This window comes from Colius striatus, chromosome 19 (assembly GCF_028858725.1).
Source record: "Colius striatus isolate bColStr4 chromosome 19, bColStr4.1.hap1, whole genome shotgun sequence".
NCBI classification, from domain to species: domain Eukaryota; kingdom Metazoa; phylum Chordata; class Aves; order Coliiformes; family Coliidae; genus Colius; species Colius striatus.
The window spans coordinates 2,786,067-2,797,930 of NC_084777.1; the positions used below are offsets into that span (position 1 = coordinate 2,786,067).

General features: G+C 56.0%; 1 protein-coding gene across 1 annotated transcript; it reads right to left on the minus strand.

Moving 5' to 3' along the window:
- Positions 1 to 4,449: 4,449 nt before the first annotated feature.
- On the minus strand, positions 4,450 to 9,756 carry LHX3 (LIM homeobox 3). The gene is made up of 6 exons (XM_062011723.1): positions 9,687 to 9,756; positions 7,521 to 7,692; positions 7,123 to 7,325; positions 6,790 to 6,941; positions 6,523 to 6,694; positions 4,450 to 4,868 (listed from the first exon to the last, which is right to left on the minus strand). Exons 1-6 carry the CDS (start codon positions 9,754 to 9,756, stop codon positions 4,450 to 4,452), a joined length of 1,188 nt encoding a protein of 395 aa, XP_061867707.1.
- Positions 9,757 to 11,864: the final 2,108 nt, after the last annotated feature.

The window sequence follows — 11,864 nt, forward strand, 5'->3', positions numbered from 1 at the left end:
TTTTTTTCTCAGTATATTTTTGGCAGCTCCCATTTCTTGTCAAGTTTTAGCAAAATAATCTGCTGCTTTTAAATGTGATTTGGGGGTATCAACCGTGCAGGTCTGTGCTGCCCAGCCCTGTTCCCACCCACCTTGGTGTGGGCAGGGAGAGGGAAGGTGGATGAGCAGGGCAGTGAGCTCAGCCTGTTCAGATGCTCTGACACATCCGAGGAAGCGACTGGAGGGGCCTCCGAGGATGATCCAGCCCCAACCACCCACCCTGGGGACACTTTTGCCACCTCATTTCCCTGGGTCAGGCTGGTAAAACGCACAAGCCCCGGCTCTGTTTGGCTCAGCTCCTGCAGGGCAGCGGCTGCTCCGTCGGAGCGGAGCCGGACCCGCCGCTCTCCCGGGCGCGTTCGGGGCCGTTGGGCTCCTGGCGGCTGCGAGCTCCGGCAGCCCCGCCGCAGCCTCAGCCGCTGCCGTCCAAAGGCTCCCTCGCAGAGCTGCCGCCGCCGCAGGAACCGCAGCAAACAGCCCCCGGTGAGGTGCCAGGAAAGCTTTGCTGCCGTTGGCCTCAAGCAGAAAATCAGGAGAAAGCAAATAAGTTTTCTGTACTGATTGGCACAAAATGGCACAAAATGGCACAAAATGGCATCATTCCTGCCTCTGCAGGGAACGGGAGTTTGAGCACAGCTGCTTGAAAATATGAATATGACGTACAAAAAACACAAAAAGATTCATCTGTTAGGTTTTCCTCGCTGAGAACACGAGACGTCCTGCCTCCCCTGCCCTGCACTCAGGCAAATCAGCTGAGGCTGCAAAGCTCACCTGCAGCCTGAGCAATGCCAAACCCCTCTTCCTAACTCCGGTTGGGTTTTACAGGCTGTCAGTCACTTGGACAGCGTTAGTTTTATTTGCTTCTTTCAAATTGGTTTTCTTTTTAACGGGAAGAAAGCGTTTCTGTTAATGGAATCGCCTCAGCGCTGACGGGAGAGGCTGAAATGAAACCCCTGAATTTTACATCAGGACACTCGGGGAGCTCTTCTCCGTGTTCAGACGAGCACAAGCACCGGCAACTTGCAGCCGCTCTGCTTTTCAGAGCAAAGCTCAACGGCAGAGGGGGGAAATTTGCATTTCTCCCATTCTCAAACTCAGCCATCCGCGGGGAGCTCCCGGGCTGGGGGGAACAACGGTGCCTTTTATTTGCTGGGAGGGAAACGGTGGAAAAAAAGATCTATAAAACGCATTTTCAGTTACTACAGTTTCCAGCCTGGTTTTGGAACAGCAGCATTATCCTAAAATCAACTACATTTCTGTCTTTCTGCTCTTATTTCTTTTGTAGGAAATAAGGGTCATTCAGAGCCTTGTTTAGTCTTCGATAGGAAAATGGTCACTATAGTTGAACTGCCAAAATGTTTTGGTTCAAAACACTTACCTGAATGTGGTGGGGGGGAGTTTCCAGAGCACAGGGCAAGAGAACAGAAACCACAGAATCGCCAAAGACACAAACTCGTTTTCTCTTGGGGTGTTTAGTAATCTGCTTTTGAAATCCCATCATTTTCTAATTGCTCCATGAGCTTCACCATCCTTGGGATGCACCTGCAGGCCAGCAGCAACAGTTGGCTTTTTATTATTCAGTTCTGGAGAAGGAAGAAAAAGCAGCTCCAGACTCTTGCTGCTAAACCCAGCCCTGGGCTCAGACCCCAGTGAGGCAAATTCTGTCTTGGCTGCAGGAGCCACAACTTCACCCATCAGAAAAATCCCCCAGGAGCAGACACATGAGCAAATTTGCACATATCACCCCCAGATCCAAGCTGGTGGTGTGTTTTCACACCAGAAGCCCCACAGTGTCACACAGTGGGGCTGCTCCCTTCCCTTCCCTTCCCTTCCCTTCCCTTCCCTTCCCTTCCCTTCCCTTCCCTTCCCTTCCCTTCCCTTCCCTTCCCTTCCCTTCCCTTCCCTTCCCTTCCCTGCTTGGGCTGAGTGTCCTGAAAACAGAAGAGTTTCTCTGGGGAGGGAATATTGCAGCACCAAGGCAGGATAGCACACAGGTGCACACCTCTCCTCAGGTGCAAAGCCTGTGTGGCAGGAGGGGGAAAGCTGCCAGGATGTTTTCCCAGCACTGCTGCTTAACAGGGAATTTGCAGATTTAGATTTTTCCACAAGTATGGTCAGTACCTGCTGGCTCCCAGAAATGTCAGTGTCCCACCCCTGCCAGGCAAAGGGACAGGCAGCAAGGAGTAATGGGCAATGGTGTTATGGCAAGCACACATTCCCCTGTGGCTGCAAACCAGTGAGGTTGATTCTAACAAGAGACTGGAGACAGGGACACATCACCCTGTCCCAGCAGCAGTGATATGTCCTTTAGCAAAGGTAAGGACTGAAAGCCTGAACATTCCAGATGTCACTGCCTGGCATCTGGCTAGTCCCCAGGGCAACATCACAGTGTGGGCACTGGTAGCCCCCAGGGCCAACACAGCTCTGCCCATGGGGGTCTCCTGTGACATGTAGGATGGTGTGTACCAGGACATCTCCTGTGAGTGGAGTCGAGAGGCAGCAGCACCCCCAGCCCCAGCACTGCCTCCCTGCCAAAGCCTGCTGCAGCTCAAATTCACACTCTCCAATGTTCCTGATACACAGAAAACCCTGGTACAAATATCCCCCAACTTCCCAGGGGAGTCAGAGACTCAAAGCCCACGGGCTTTTTAAAAGTGTCACCCATGTGATTGTTAACACAGAGACTTCAGCAAAGTGCTTTGCTCTGCTCTGAGGAGCATGGCCACAGCTGCACGTCCCCCTCGGGTGCGTGCACACACCCGGGATGCACAGCTGCAGCCACTCCTCATTCCTCGGGGGCTCTTTCTTTCCTTTCTGATTTCTCTTTAAAATATTCGCTTTTAGTGTCTCAAGTGCCCAGCTTTCTGTCCACAGACAACATCAGACTCTGCTATTTTCTACTGCTTGTTCAGCACAGATTTCTGCTTACTGAAAAATAACCAGGAGCCATCAGAAACAGCCTGACCAGGATCAAAGCCTGTGCATGCTCACAGCAGATCACTTTGGATCACCTCAGGACTGACAGATTTTCTTTCTGCCTATCAAAGCATTTTCAAGTCGGTGGGTTTGCTCCTGGTTTAAAGGGAAGAGTGTTTCAACACTGTGTGGAGTGGTGGCGTGGAGGTTTGAAGGCTTTTCCTTCTAGTTTCAAGTATTTTCTTTGCTTCCATTGATGCTTTTTGATGTGAATTTAGCAAAAGGCTATTGAAAGTTTAGCTGACAAATTTATTTGTAATCTCCAAGTATTTGATCATGAGAGAGAAAGCGAGAATATAAATAAAGACACTGGACATTCACAGCAGCTACAGTTAATTCAGTATCTTTTTTACAGATAACAATATACACATTGTCTTGCCTTTCCTCACAATCAGCTCAAACTGGATCTGTGGAAATACACAAATGCCTGGAACAGTGAAATGTCACCAGGAGCAGCGTGTGCTCACTCTCACACACTCCCGGCGGTGCCTGGGGGCTTGAACTAAACCAACCACCTCCCTCCCTCTGAATGATCCTCCCTCCCCCCTCCCCAGAAGGTATTTGGCAACAAGACATCAGGGTGATTTTTGAGACACTTTGCAGTAAAAGTGTTGCAAAGGAATTTGAAAGAAAAGCATAAGTTTGCCAGCCCAGAGCTGCCAGTGTTCCTGGGTCAGGAAAAACCACCTCTTGACCTCATGATAAAAGTGTCGTTATTTGGTAATAAATACATCTATTCGGGGTTTAATGCTTGTGTGGAAGGGTAAAACTAGCAATCTACAAATCAAAGAGGTGAGACGCAGAATTAACATCTGGTTTTCATTTTACAAAGGAGAAGGGCTGTTGAGAAATGATTGGCATATTAAAGAGCATTTCGGTTGGGAAAAGTGAATGTCAATTCAAAAGAAGCCAACGCACACCGCACCAGTGCGCTCTCAAAACATCTGCTGGAAGAACAGAGACGTTTCCTACCGTGGATTTCTGAAGTGATTCACTATTAACATGTCTCCTAGAGATATACAGACATTGTCACACCTTCTAGTGTGGATGGGGGACTTTATTCCCTCTTTAAAGGGTTTTGGTGTGGGTGGGTGATGAAGCAAGTCCTTGCTTTGGAGAATGCACTGACAACAGAAAGCAAAATACCTTATTCTCAAATCTGTAAAGCACAAGTCTCAGTGTTCAGTAAAGATAGGAGAATCAGTTCCATTTGGACCCTCCAAATTCTAATCACTGCACTAGCACTGCCTTTGCCCACCGTCCTCTGCTCACCACTGCAGCGTCGCCCTCCGCAAGCGCGTCTGCTCTCCGCATCGCCACGCGCTCCTGCCCTGCTCAGCAGCCACAGCTTGTCCCTCCTTCATTTCCAGGAGTGGATGATGTTCAACAGCACTGAGTCCTCTCCCTTTGCACTGCACAGTGGTGGATCCTGTATCAAAATTGAGCGTGGTCGACTTCATCCAGCCAAGAGGCCGGGCTGGCAGGGAAATCCGGGTACCCCCCACTGCTGCCGGTGGAGAGGTCGGAGCTGGGGCCGTTCCCAGCCAGGACCCTCATGGACTGGGGCACACCTTGTCCGCTTTGTCCCATGATGCCCAGGCTGTTGTCTGGGTAAACCAAGCTGGAGATTAAAGGCTGGTGGCCTGGCAGTGCTTGCAAGGACGCTGGTGACTGGGGTATCCCATAGGGACTGGTGGATCGCAGGTCGTGATACTGGTCCTGAGCTGGGATACCGCTGTGATCCAGAGCAAAGCTCCCGTTGGTCCCAGCCTGTCTCCCCAGAGCGGGGGATGCTTCATTCAGATTGCTGTAAATCCCATTGGAATGGCTCATTTCAGACATAGAGGGCTCATCTGAAAGGGAAATGAACTGGTTTTACTGGGAGAGCACCGGTCACGGCTGGCAGCAGTCACACAGGAACTCCTGCAAGCTCTGGGTAGAAATAGATTATATGGATGGGAGCTGAGCAGCCACACACTTGCCACTTGCAATTCCTTATTTTTCCCATCTCTGCTGACAGATCTTCATAGAAGGCCACAGGACTATTATCATTTTTTCTGAGTACAAACATCTAACACAATTTGGATTGTTAAAACATTCATGAAAAGTCCAAACTAAAACACAAGACTGTGATTTGAAAATAACCCTTTAAAGGAGAAGGTGAGTTCAGTGTCTTTCTACCATTTGTTCTGCATTTCTCTTCAGCTTTGAGGTTTAATTGCAAATTTTGGTGTCGTTTTTAGGAGCTACCAGAACACTCACTGATGCAGGAAAATCTCTCCATTGCTCAGAATAAAAAGAGAAAAAAGATATAAAATGTCATATTTGTCTGCTGGGGAACAGGGTGGGGAAATGTATTTGCACAACTTAAAAACACTTCTGAAAAATGAGCAGCATTTTTTAAGTCACCAGGAAAACAAAACGTTTGCATTTGTTAGGGGCTTTATGGACAGTAAGAGCTGCTCCAATCCCTGGGACACAAACCTGCTTGTGGCAGCAAGTTATCAATAATTGCTGCTGATGCACAGTGCTCATAAACAGTCTTGGAAATCAAATGGTTTTCAGTCAGGCAGCAGGGAAGCAGAGAGGCAAAGCTCTGTGTGTATAAGCTTATGGGCATCATAGACCAATGTCTGGGTAAACATGGACATGGAGTTTTGCATTTCAGCTTCTCTCTTGTCCTCCTAAAAACGCTACACAGGCACATTTGGGTGCTGCAGCTGCAGTGGGCAGAGCCCCCGGGGTCCTGAGACAGCTCCGGGCTGGGGCCGTGCAGAATTGTGTCCCCACATCGCGCTGCAGGAACCCATCACCCTGCACAGGGCCGTACCCCGCTCCTGCAGCAGGTGCCCTGGGCCTGCAGAGTGCTGGATGAGGCATTGCAGGGCAGGGGCTGGTGAAGGGATATCCCTGGGTTTGGCAGCAGAAGTCTTTGCTCAAAAAATGGGCCCGTCTGATTCCAACCCCCCCCAACATGCAGCGATGTCCCTGCTGTAGCGCAGCAGAGAGCTCGCAGCTCCCACAGCACTGCGCAGGGAGTGCTGACTGGTGACTGCACAAACAAACCCACCCTTCTTTAGTATGGAAAAACAACCCTACACACTTTTCTCACTAGAAACCTTCAGTGATAGCAAGCTCGCTGGTTTTTGTATTTCCAACAGTCCCTGCAAAAGGCCGTGTGTGAGCAGCAGCTCTAATACCCGCAGCGCCGGCACGGGGAGCTCCCCCTGCTCTCTCCCTGCACCTTTTTTAGCCGGGTACAGCCCCTCGCCTCCGGAGGGACAGCGGGGTTTCCTTCCCGCAGCTCCTCAAGCCCTGTTTCCCCGTCCCCAGGCTCTGCCGGGACCGGGCAGCCGGGGCCGTACCGCGGCAAATCCCGCAGCCCTGCGCTTCTCCCACCTCGGGCGCTTGTTTTCACTCCTATTGTGGCTGAGAATTATTAACGGAGCAGCGAGAGGGTGAAAGCAGCCTTGAAGGAGGGCACAGACCGCCCTTCACGGGACTCACCTGTGAAGGAGACCTCGGCATCGCTGTCGGGCCCCTCCTCCTGGATGCTGTCCTTGTCGGACTTAGAGGTCCCTCGGGACCGCTTCATGTTCCTGAAGTATTGACCCCACCGCTGCCTCCCCGCGTCCTTCTTCAGCCTTTTCTCCTTGGCCCTGCGGTTCTGGAACCAGACCTGCAAGCAGGGCACGCCGGGGAGCTCCCTCCTGCCCAGCCGGCTCCTTCCCGCCGCCCCAGACCCGGCGGGCGCCGGGGGCCGCCCCGTCTCACCTGCACCACCCGCATGTCCAGCCCCGTCTCCGATGACAGCTGCTCCCGGACGTGCCGCGCCGGTTTGGGAGAGTTGTTATAAGCGTTTTTGAGGGTTTCCAGCTGCTTAGCCGTGATGGTGGTGCGGGGCCTTTTGGCCGTGGACTCGGCCTCTGCCGACACGGGGAGAGATAGAGGCGAAGTTACCACGGAGCGGCCCCGGGGACAGGGGACCCCCGTCCTCCCTCCAGTCACACTCTGACGGCAGATGCTCTTGGTACCCTTCCCACCCGGTGTATGATCGGAGGGCAGGAGAGCCCGGGGGGAGGATGGAAAGGATAGGACAAGGATTACCTCTCTGTTTGGCCGTCTCGTAGTCTGCTTTGCAGACCAGCCGGCTGTCCTCCATGAGGTAGAACTCGTCGCCGGTGGCCAGCTGCCGTTTGCAGACGATGCAGGCGAAGCAGTGCAGGTGGTATACGAAGTCCTGGGCCCGGCGCACCACCTGGGTCGGGGGGATGCCCTGCTGGCACGCCGCACACTTGGTCCCGAAGCGCCTGAGCGAGGGGGGACAAGCGGCGGCCGCTCAGCCGGAGGGCGCGGGGCGTCCCGTCCCGCCGCTGTCCGCGGTGCTGAACGCGCCCGCCGCGCCGCTCCCACGCGTGCCCGTGCGCGCCGGGACCGGCACCCGCGCGCCTCTCTGCCCGTCCCCGCTCGTCCCCCAACCTCCGTCCCGTCCGCTCCCCACGCACTTGAAGAAGTCCTCCTTGCAGTAGACGCCGTCCCCGCGGCTGAAGCACTTCTCGGCCAGCTGCGTCTGGCAGTCGGAGCATTTCAGGCACTTGCTGTGCCAGTGCCGGTCCAACACCTTGAGGATGAACCTGTCCACGATGTGCTGATTGCAGCCGGCGCACAGCGGGATCTCTGCGGGAAAGCAATCCCCGTCAGCCGCCGCCCCGATGGCCCCAATGCCTCCCGGTCTGTCGCTCCTCGGGCTGAGGCTGCCCGACGGCGGACACGGGAGTGACGAGGCGAACGGCCCCCCAAAACATTAGTATTCGTTCAAATTCGTTGGCGCGACGGCGAGTGAGCCACGGGCCTCGCACACCGGGGGAAGTGCCCGGGAGCACCGGGAAAGCCGAAGAGGGAACGGAATTAACCCCCGGGCCGAGTCACTGCAAAAGTCTCAACGCAATTACTCCGGGCTCTTTTTCCCCCGTAAAAAAAAAGGCAGAGTAGCCCGGGCAAAGTGGGGAAGGAAATTGCCCCAAATGATGACAATTGCACTGAAAATAAAAACACGGTAGGTTTGTCCTTTCACCCGGCAGATACCGACAGAGATAATAGAAGAAGGGATGATGTAAGGATACAGATATAGAGAAACAGAGATCTAAAAATAGATCCAGTAGATAGAAAACGAAATGTACATCTGTATAGATCTAAAGATATAGATATCCTCATATAGTTATAGATATAGATAGGTTGATTAAAATATGGATAGAGAGGTTCATAGATAATATCGGTATAGATACAGACGAAGAGCTCTATAGACACAGCTGTATAGATAAAGCTAGATGCAGACATAAGAGCATCTATATGTAAAGATAACTATATAGATATATATCGAGATGTGCAGCTGTGCGTAGGGGTATGGGTGGAGATGGTATCGTTATAGAGAGAATGGTCTCCTCAACAAGTCACCGCATCCAAATAATCCCGATAATGGCAACACTAAAGGCAGCGGTCTCGGGCTGCCCGGAGGGGACGCGACACCGGCACAATCCGGCACGGTCCCGGTACCTCCCGGCTCTGCCCGGCCCCGGCCGCGCATCTTACGCTGCATGCCGACTCAGAGGGTCTACAGGCACTGCCACATCTTCCGAGGGGAGCGGGCACAGTCTCCATCGACCCTCTCCCCGTTGCTTCCGAGGCCGAGTCAGGGTGCGGAACCGCTGCACTCTCCCCGCCGCTCCCAAAAATTATGGCAGCAGATGTTCGCACCGCGGAAAGACAAACAGGGGTAGGACCGGGGGCACCAGCCTGGCCGCGGGAGCTGCCCGAGGGGTCAGTCCCACTCCCGGTGACACCTCGGTCCCCGCACACCCGTGGTGCCCCAGCCCTGGCTCATCGCCGTTTTGTTTTGAAGTCACCGTCGGCCGCGGTCGATGGTGGAAAGAATCGGGACGGGTGCGCAACGAGACCCGACCCGCTGCCCCGGGCCCGGCTCTGCCGCCCCCGGAGCGATCTCCGGCGTCCTGAACACACCGGGAGAGCGCGTCCCGGCTCTCACCGCCCCGACAGTTCTGTGTCCGTTTGTTAAAAGGGAGGGAAGAAACCAATTAGGAGGCGAATTAACGGGAGTTTTCCCGAAACCGGGAATAAAGCCGAGTGGGAGCTGAGCGGGGTGTTGCGGGGTGTCCCCTCCGTCGAGGGGACACTGGCGGGCAGAAATTCCCCGGTTTGTCTTTGCCCTCGTTTTGCGGGTTGCGGCGGGAGGCCGGGGCAAGAGTCGGCGCTCCGAGGTGCGGGACAGAGCTCCCGCCGGGGCTGGGGTCCGGATGAAGCCGGAGCCGCTGCCGCGTCTCCCCTCGGAGCGAGCGGTGACCCCCGGTCCAGAGCCAGCGGGACCCGAAGGGGCACCTGAGGCGCGTGCGGGGCCGTAGCCACCAGCATATGAGGGGCAGCGGGGTGGTCTCTGATATCGGGAACGAAACAGGAGAGAGCTAGAGAGAGCAAGGGGCAGGCGGGATGAACTCCCCGGTGCCGTCGGGCCGCCCGCCCTCCGCGGCAGCTCGTCCCGCCGGTGCAGAAAGGGCTCGGGTACGGGTACGGCGGGGCCGGCTCCGCTGGGGCTCCCAAAGCCGCCGCCGGCTGCCTCCACGGGGGGACGCGGAGGTTTGCGCGCTCCCCCCTCTCACCTGGGCTCCGCGGAAAGGGGCAGAGCTCTGCTGCCTTCTCCGAGCCGGCGCGGACCCGCTCCAGCAACATCGCGGCCTCCGCGGGCGCCGTCCGAGGTGCGCGGGTGGCTGCGGAAGAGTGGCGGAGAGGCGCGGAGGGGAGCGCAGGGAGCGGCGCGGGGGCCGGACACCGCCCGGGGCGGAGCGGGGCCGGCGCGGGGGGGCGGGACGGGGGCGGCACCGCGCCGTCGGGCCGGGCCGCAGCTGGGCCGCGGTTCACCGCGGGGCTCTTTAGCATCACAAAAGCGGCGGGGGAGGAACACACAGTACCTCTCCCCACTCCCCACGCGTGGCCGGGACCGCCACGCCCGACGCGTGGACTCAGACTGCAGCCGCTGCTCTCAGGGGCAAAACGGCCCCGAGGCGTCCGCGAAGCCCCTGAGGGCGGCTGGGCGGGAGACAGGGGGGTCGCCTTCTTGGGGAACCCCCTCCCGGGACCAGCCACCCCTCGCCCTTCCCCGCGCCCAGATTTCGTTTGCCCTCGCGGTGCGGGACTCTGCCGCCGCCGCCCGCGAGGAAACGGGATGCGCTTTCCCCTCCCGCTAATTAGTTAATGTGCACGGCGAGGTCACGGGTGAGGAGTGGTGTCTGACCCACGTAATCAGCGTCCCGCTGCTGGCGGGGGTTAATTGCACTAATTCGGGACGGGGCGGGCAGAGGCTGCTGCTGAAGGGGTGCGTGTGTGCGCGTGCACTGGCGCGAGCTCGATTTTGGGTGCGCGTGCCAGCCCTGGCATCCGTGCGGGGTGTACACGCAGGGGTTTGTGCGTGTGTGCACACACAGCTGCGTGTGCCATACCTGTGCTCTGCGGCTGTGTGCGTGTGTGGAGGTGTTGGTGTGTGCGCAGCGTGTCAGCAAATCCGTCTGTGTGTGTTGCGTGTGTGTGCGCCGGGCAGGGGCAGCTCCGTGCGTGCGTGCACCGCTTGCCCCAGGCAGCCGGAGCTGATAATTGTGGTTGTTACTGTGAGCCCGTTAATCCCCCGAATCCCTTTACCTCCTGCTCGCGGGGGATTACAAATTAATAAAAGCAGCTTAGGGGCGGGAGCTTCCAAACGCACATATGCTCCTGCCGGCCGGCGGCACGGGGACTTTCGCCTGCCCATGGGGCAGCCCAGCGCCGAGCCCCCGAGGATCCCAGCTCCGTGGCACCTGCAACGGCCTCACACCGCTACTGAAGACCTCTGGTACCTGTCTGTCTTCCTGCCTGCTCCCCTCTCCTGGGTTCTGTGCGGCTACGGGGGCTGATGGCTGGGTCTGGACTATCCCCTGTGATGGATCATCCAGACAGGGGACAGGTCCCAGCCTTGAGGACAGCTGGGAAATAATTCAGGGAGACATTATGGATCTGAGATCCCCAGCTAAGGTACCTAGAAATGCCAGCTGGAGTAGGGCTGGGGTATGGGTGCAGTCTCTGTGCTGCAGTAACGCCGGGTACCATGGCCAGTGCCGCTGGGTACCACCAGCACCCACCACGCTGGGGCACCTCCACCCTCTCCAGAGCCAAAAACAGCTTTGGGGACTGGGAGGGGGCAGTGGACAGGTGATGAGCCACACAATCTCCTTTAAGCTTAGTTTTATAAGTGGATTTTTAGTCTGATTGCCTAAGGAAGCAGTTTAAGCAAGTGTATGTGTGTGTGGTGGTGGGTGTTCCCCCGGGCATGGAGCACAGGGTGAGGTGGGGGCAGTTGTGGCCATGGAGGATGGAGTGCAGTGACTGATGTCTCAGGACTCCCAATGACATACACCAGCCCTGTGCAGCCTCATGTTTTCAGCCATCATATTCCAGATTCATATTTACATTTGGCCCCCTCTTCCCACTGCTGATTCTCACTCTGTTTTAATATTCAAGCCCAGGTAATACAAAGATAATTACAGGGTCTCTCATACAGTCCTAAAGAGACTCATCTTGGCTCCTTGTGCCAGACCTCTGGGACAGCGAGGGGCCTTAAGCACAGACTTGATGTCCAAATTTGAGAGGGAGTCATTCCCAGCAGCCCTCAGGCAGAGGTGGTTGCCCACAGGTGCTCGTGGCAGCAGGCAGGAGCTGGCCCCCAGCTTCACAGAGAGAAAGTGGCATCAAGTTTCTCACCTTGGAGCAGGAACCATCGGGTGCACACAATAATCAGTGAAGGTGGCTTA

Bases quoted from the DNA above. Each gene is read 5' to 3' on its own strand.
- LHX3 (XM_062011723.1), bottom strand. From the start codon at position 9,756: ATGTTGCTGGAGCGGGTCCGCGCCGGCTCGGAGAAGGCAGCAGAGCTC. The intron at 7,693-9,686 runs GTGAGAGGGGGG...GCTTTCCCGCAG, and splicing joins CCCCTTTCCGCGGAGCCCAG to AGATCCCGCTGTGCGCCGGC. The intron at 6,695-6,789 runs GTGAGACGGGGC...CCCTGCTTGCAG, and splicing joins TGGACATGCGGGTGGTGCAG to GTCTGGTTCCAGAACCGCAG.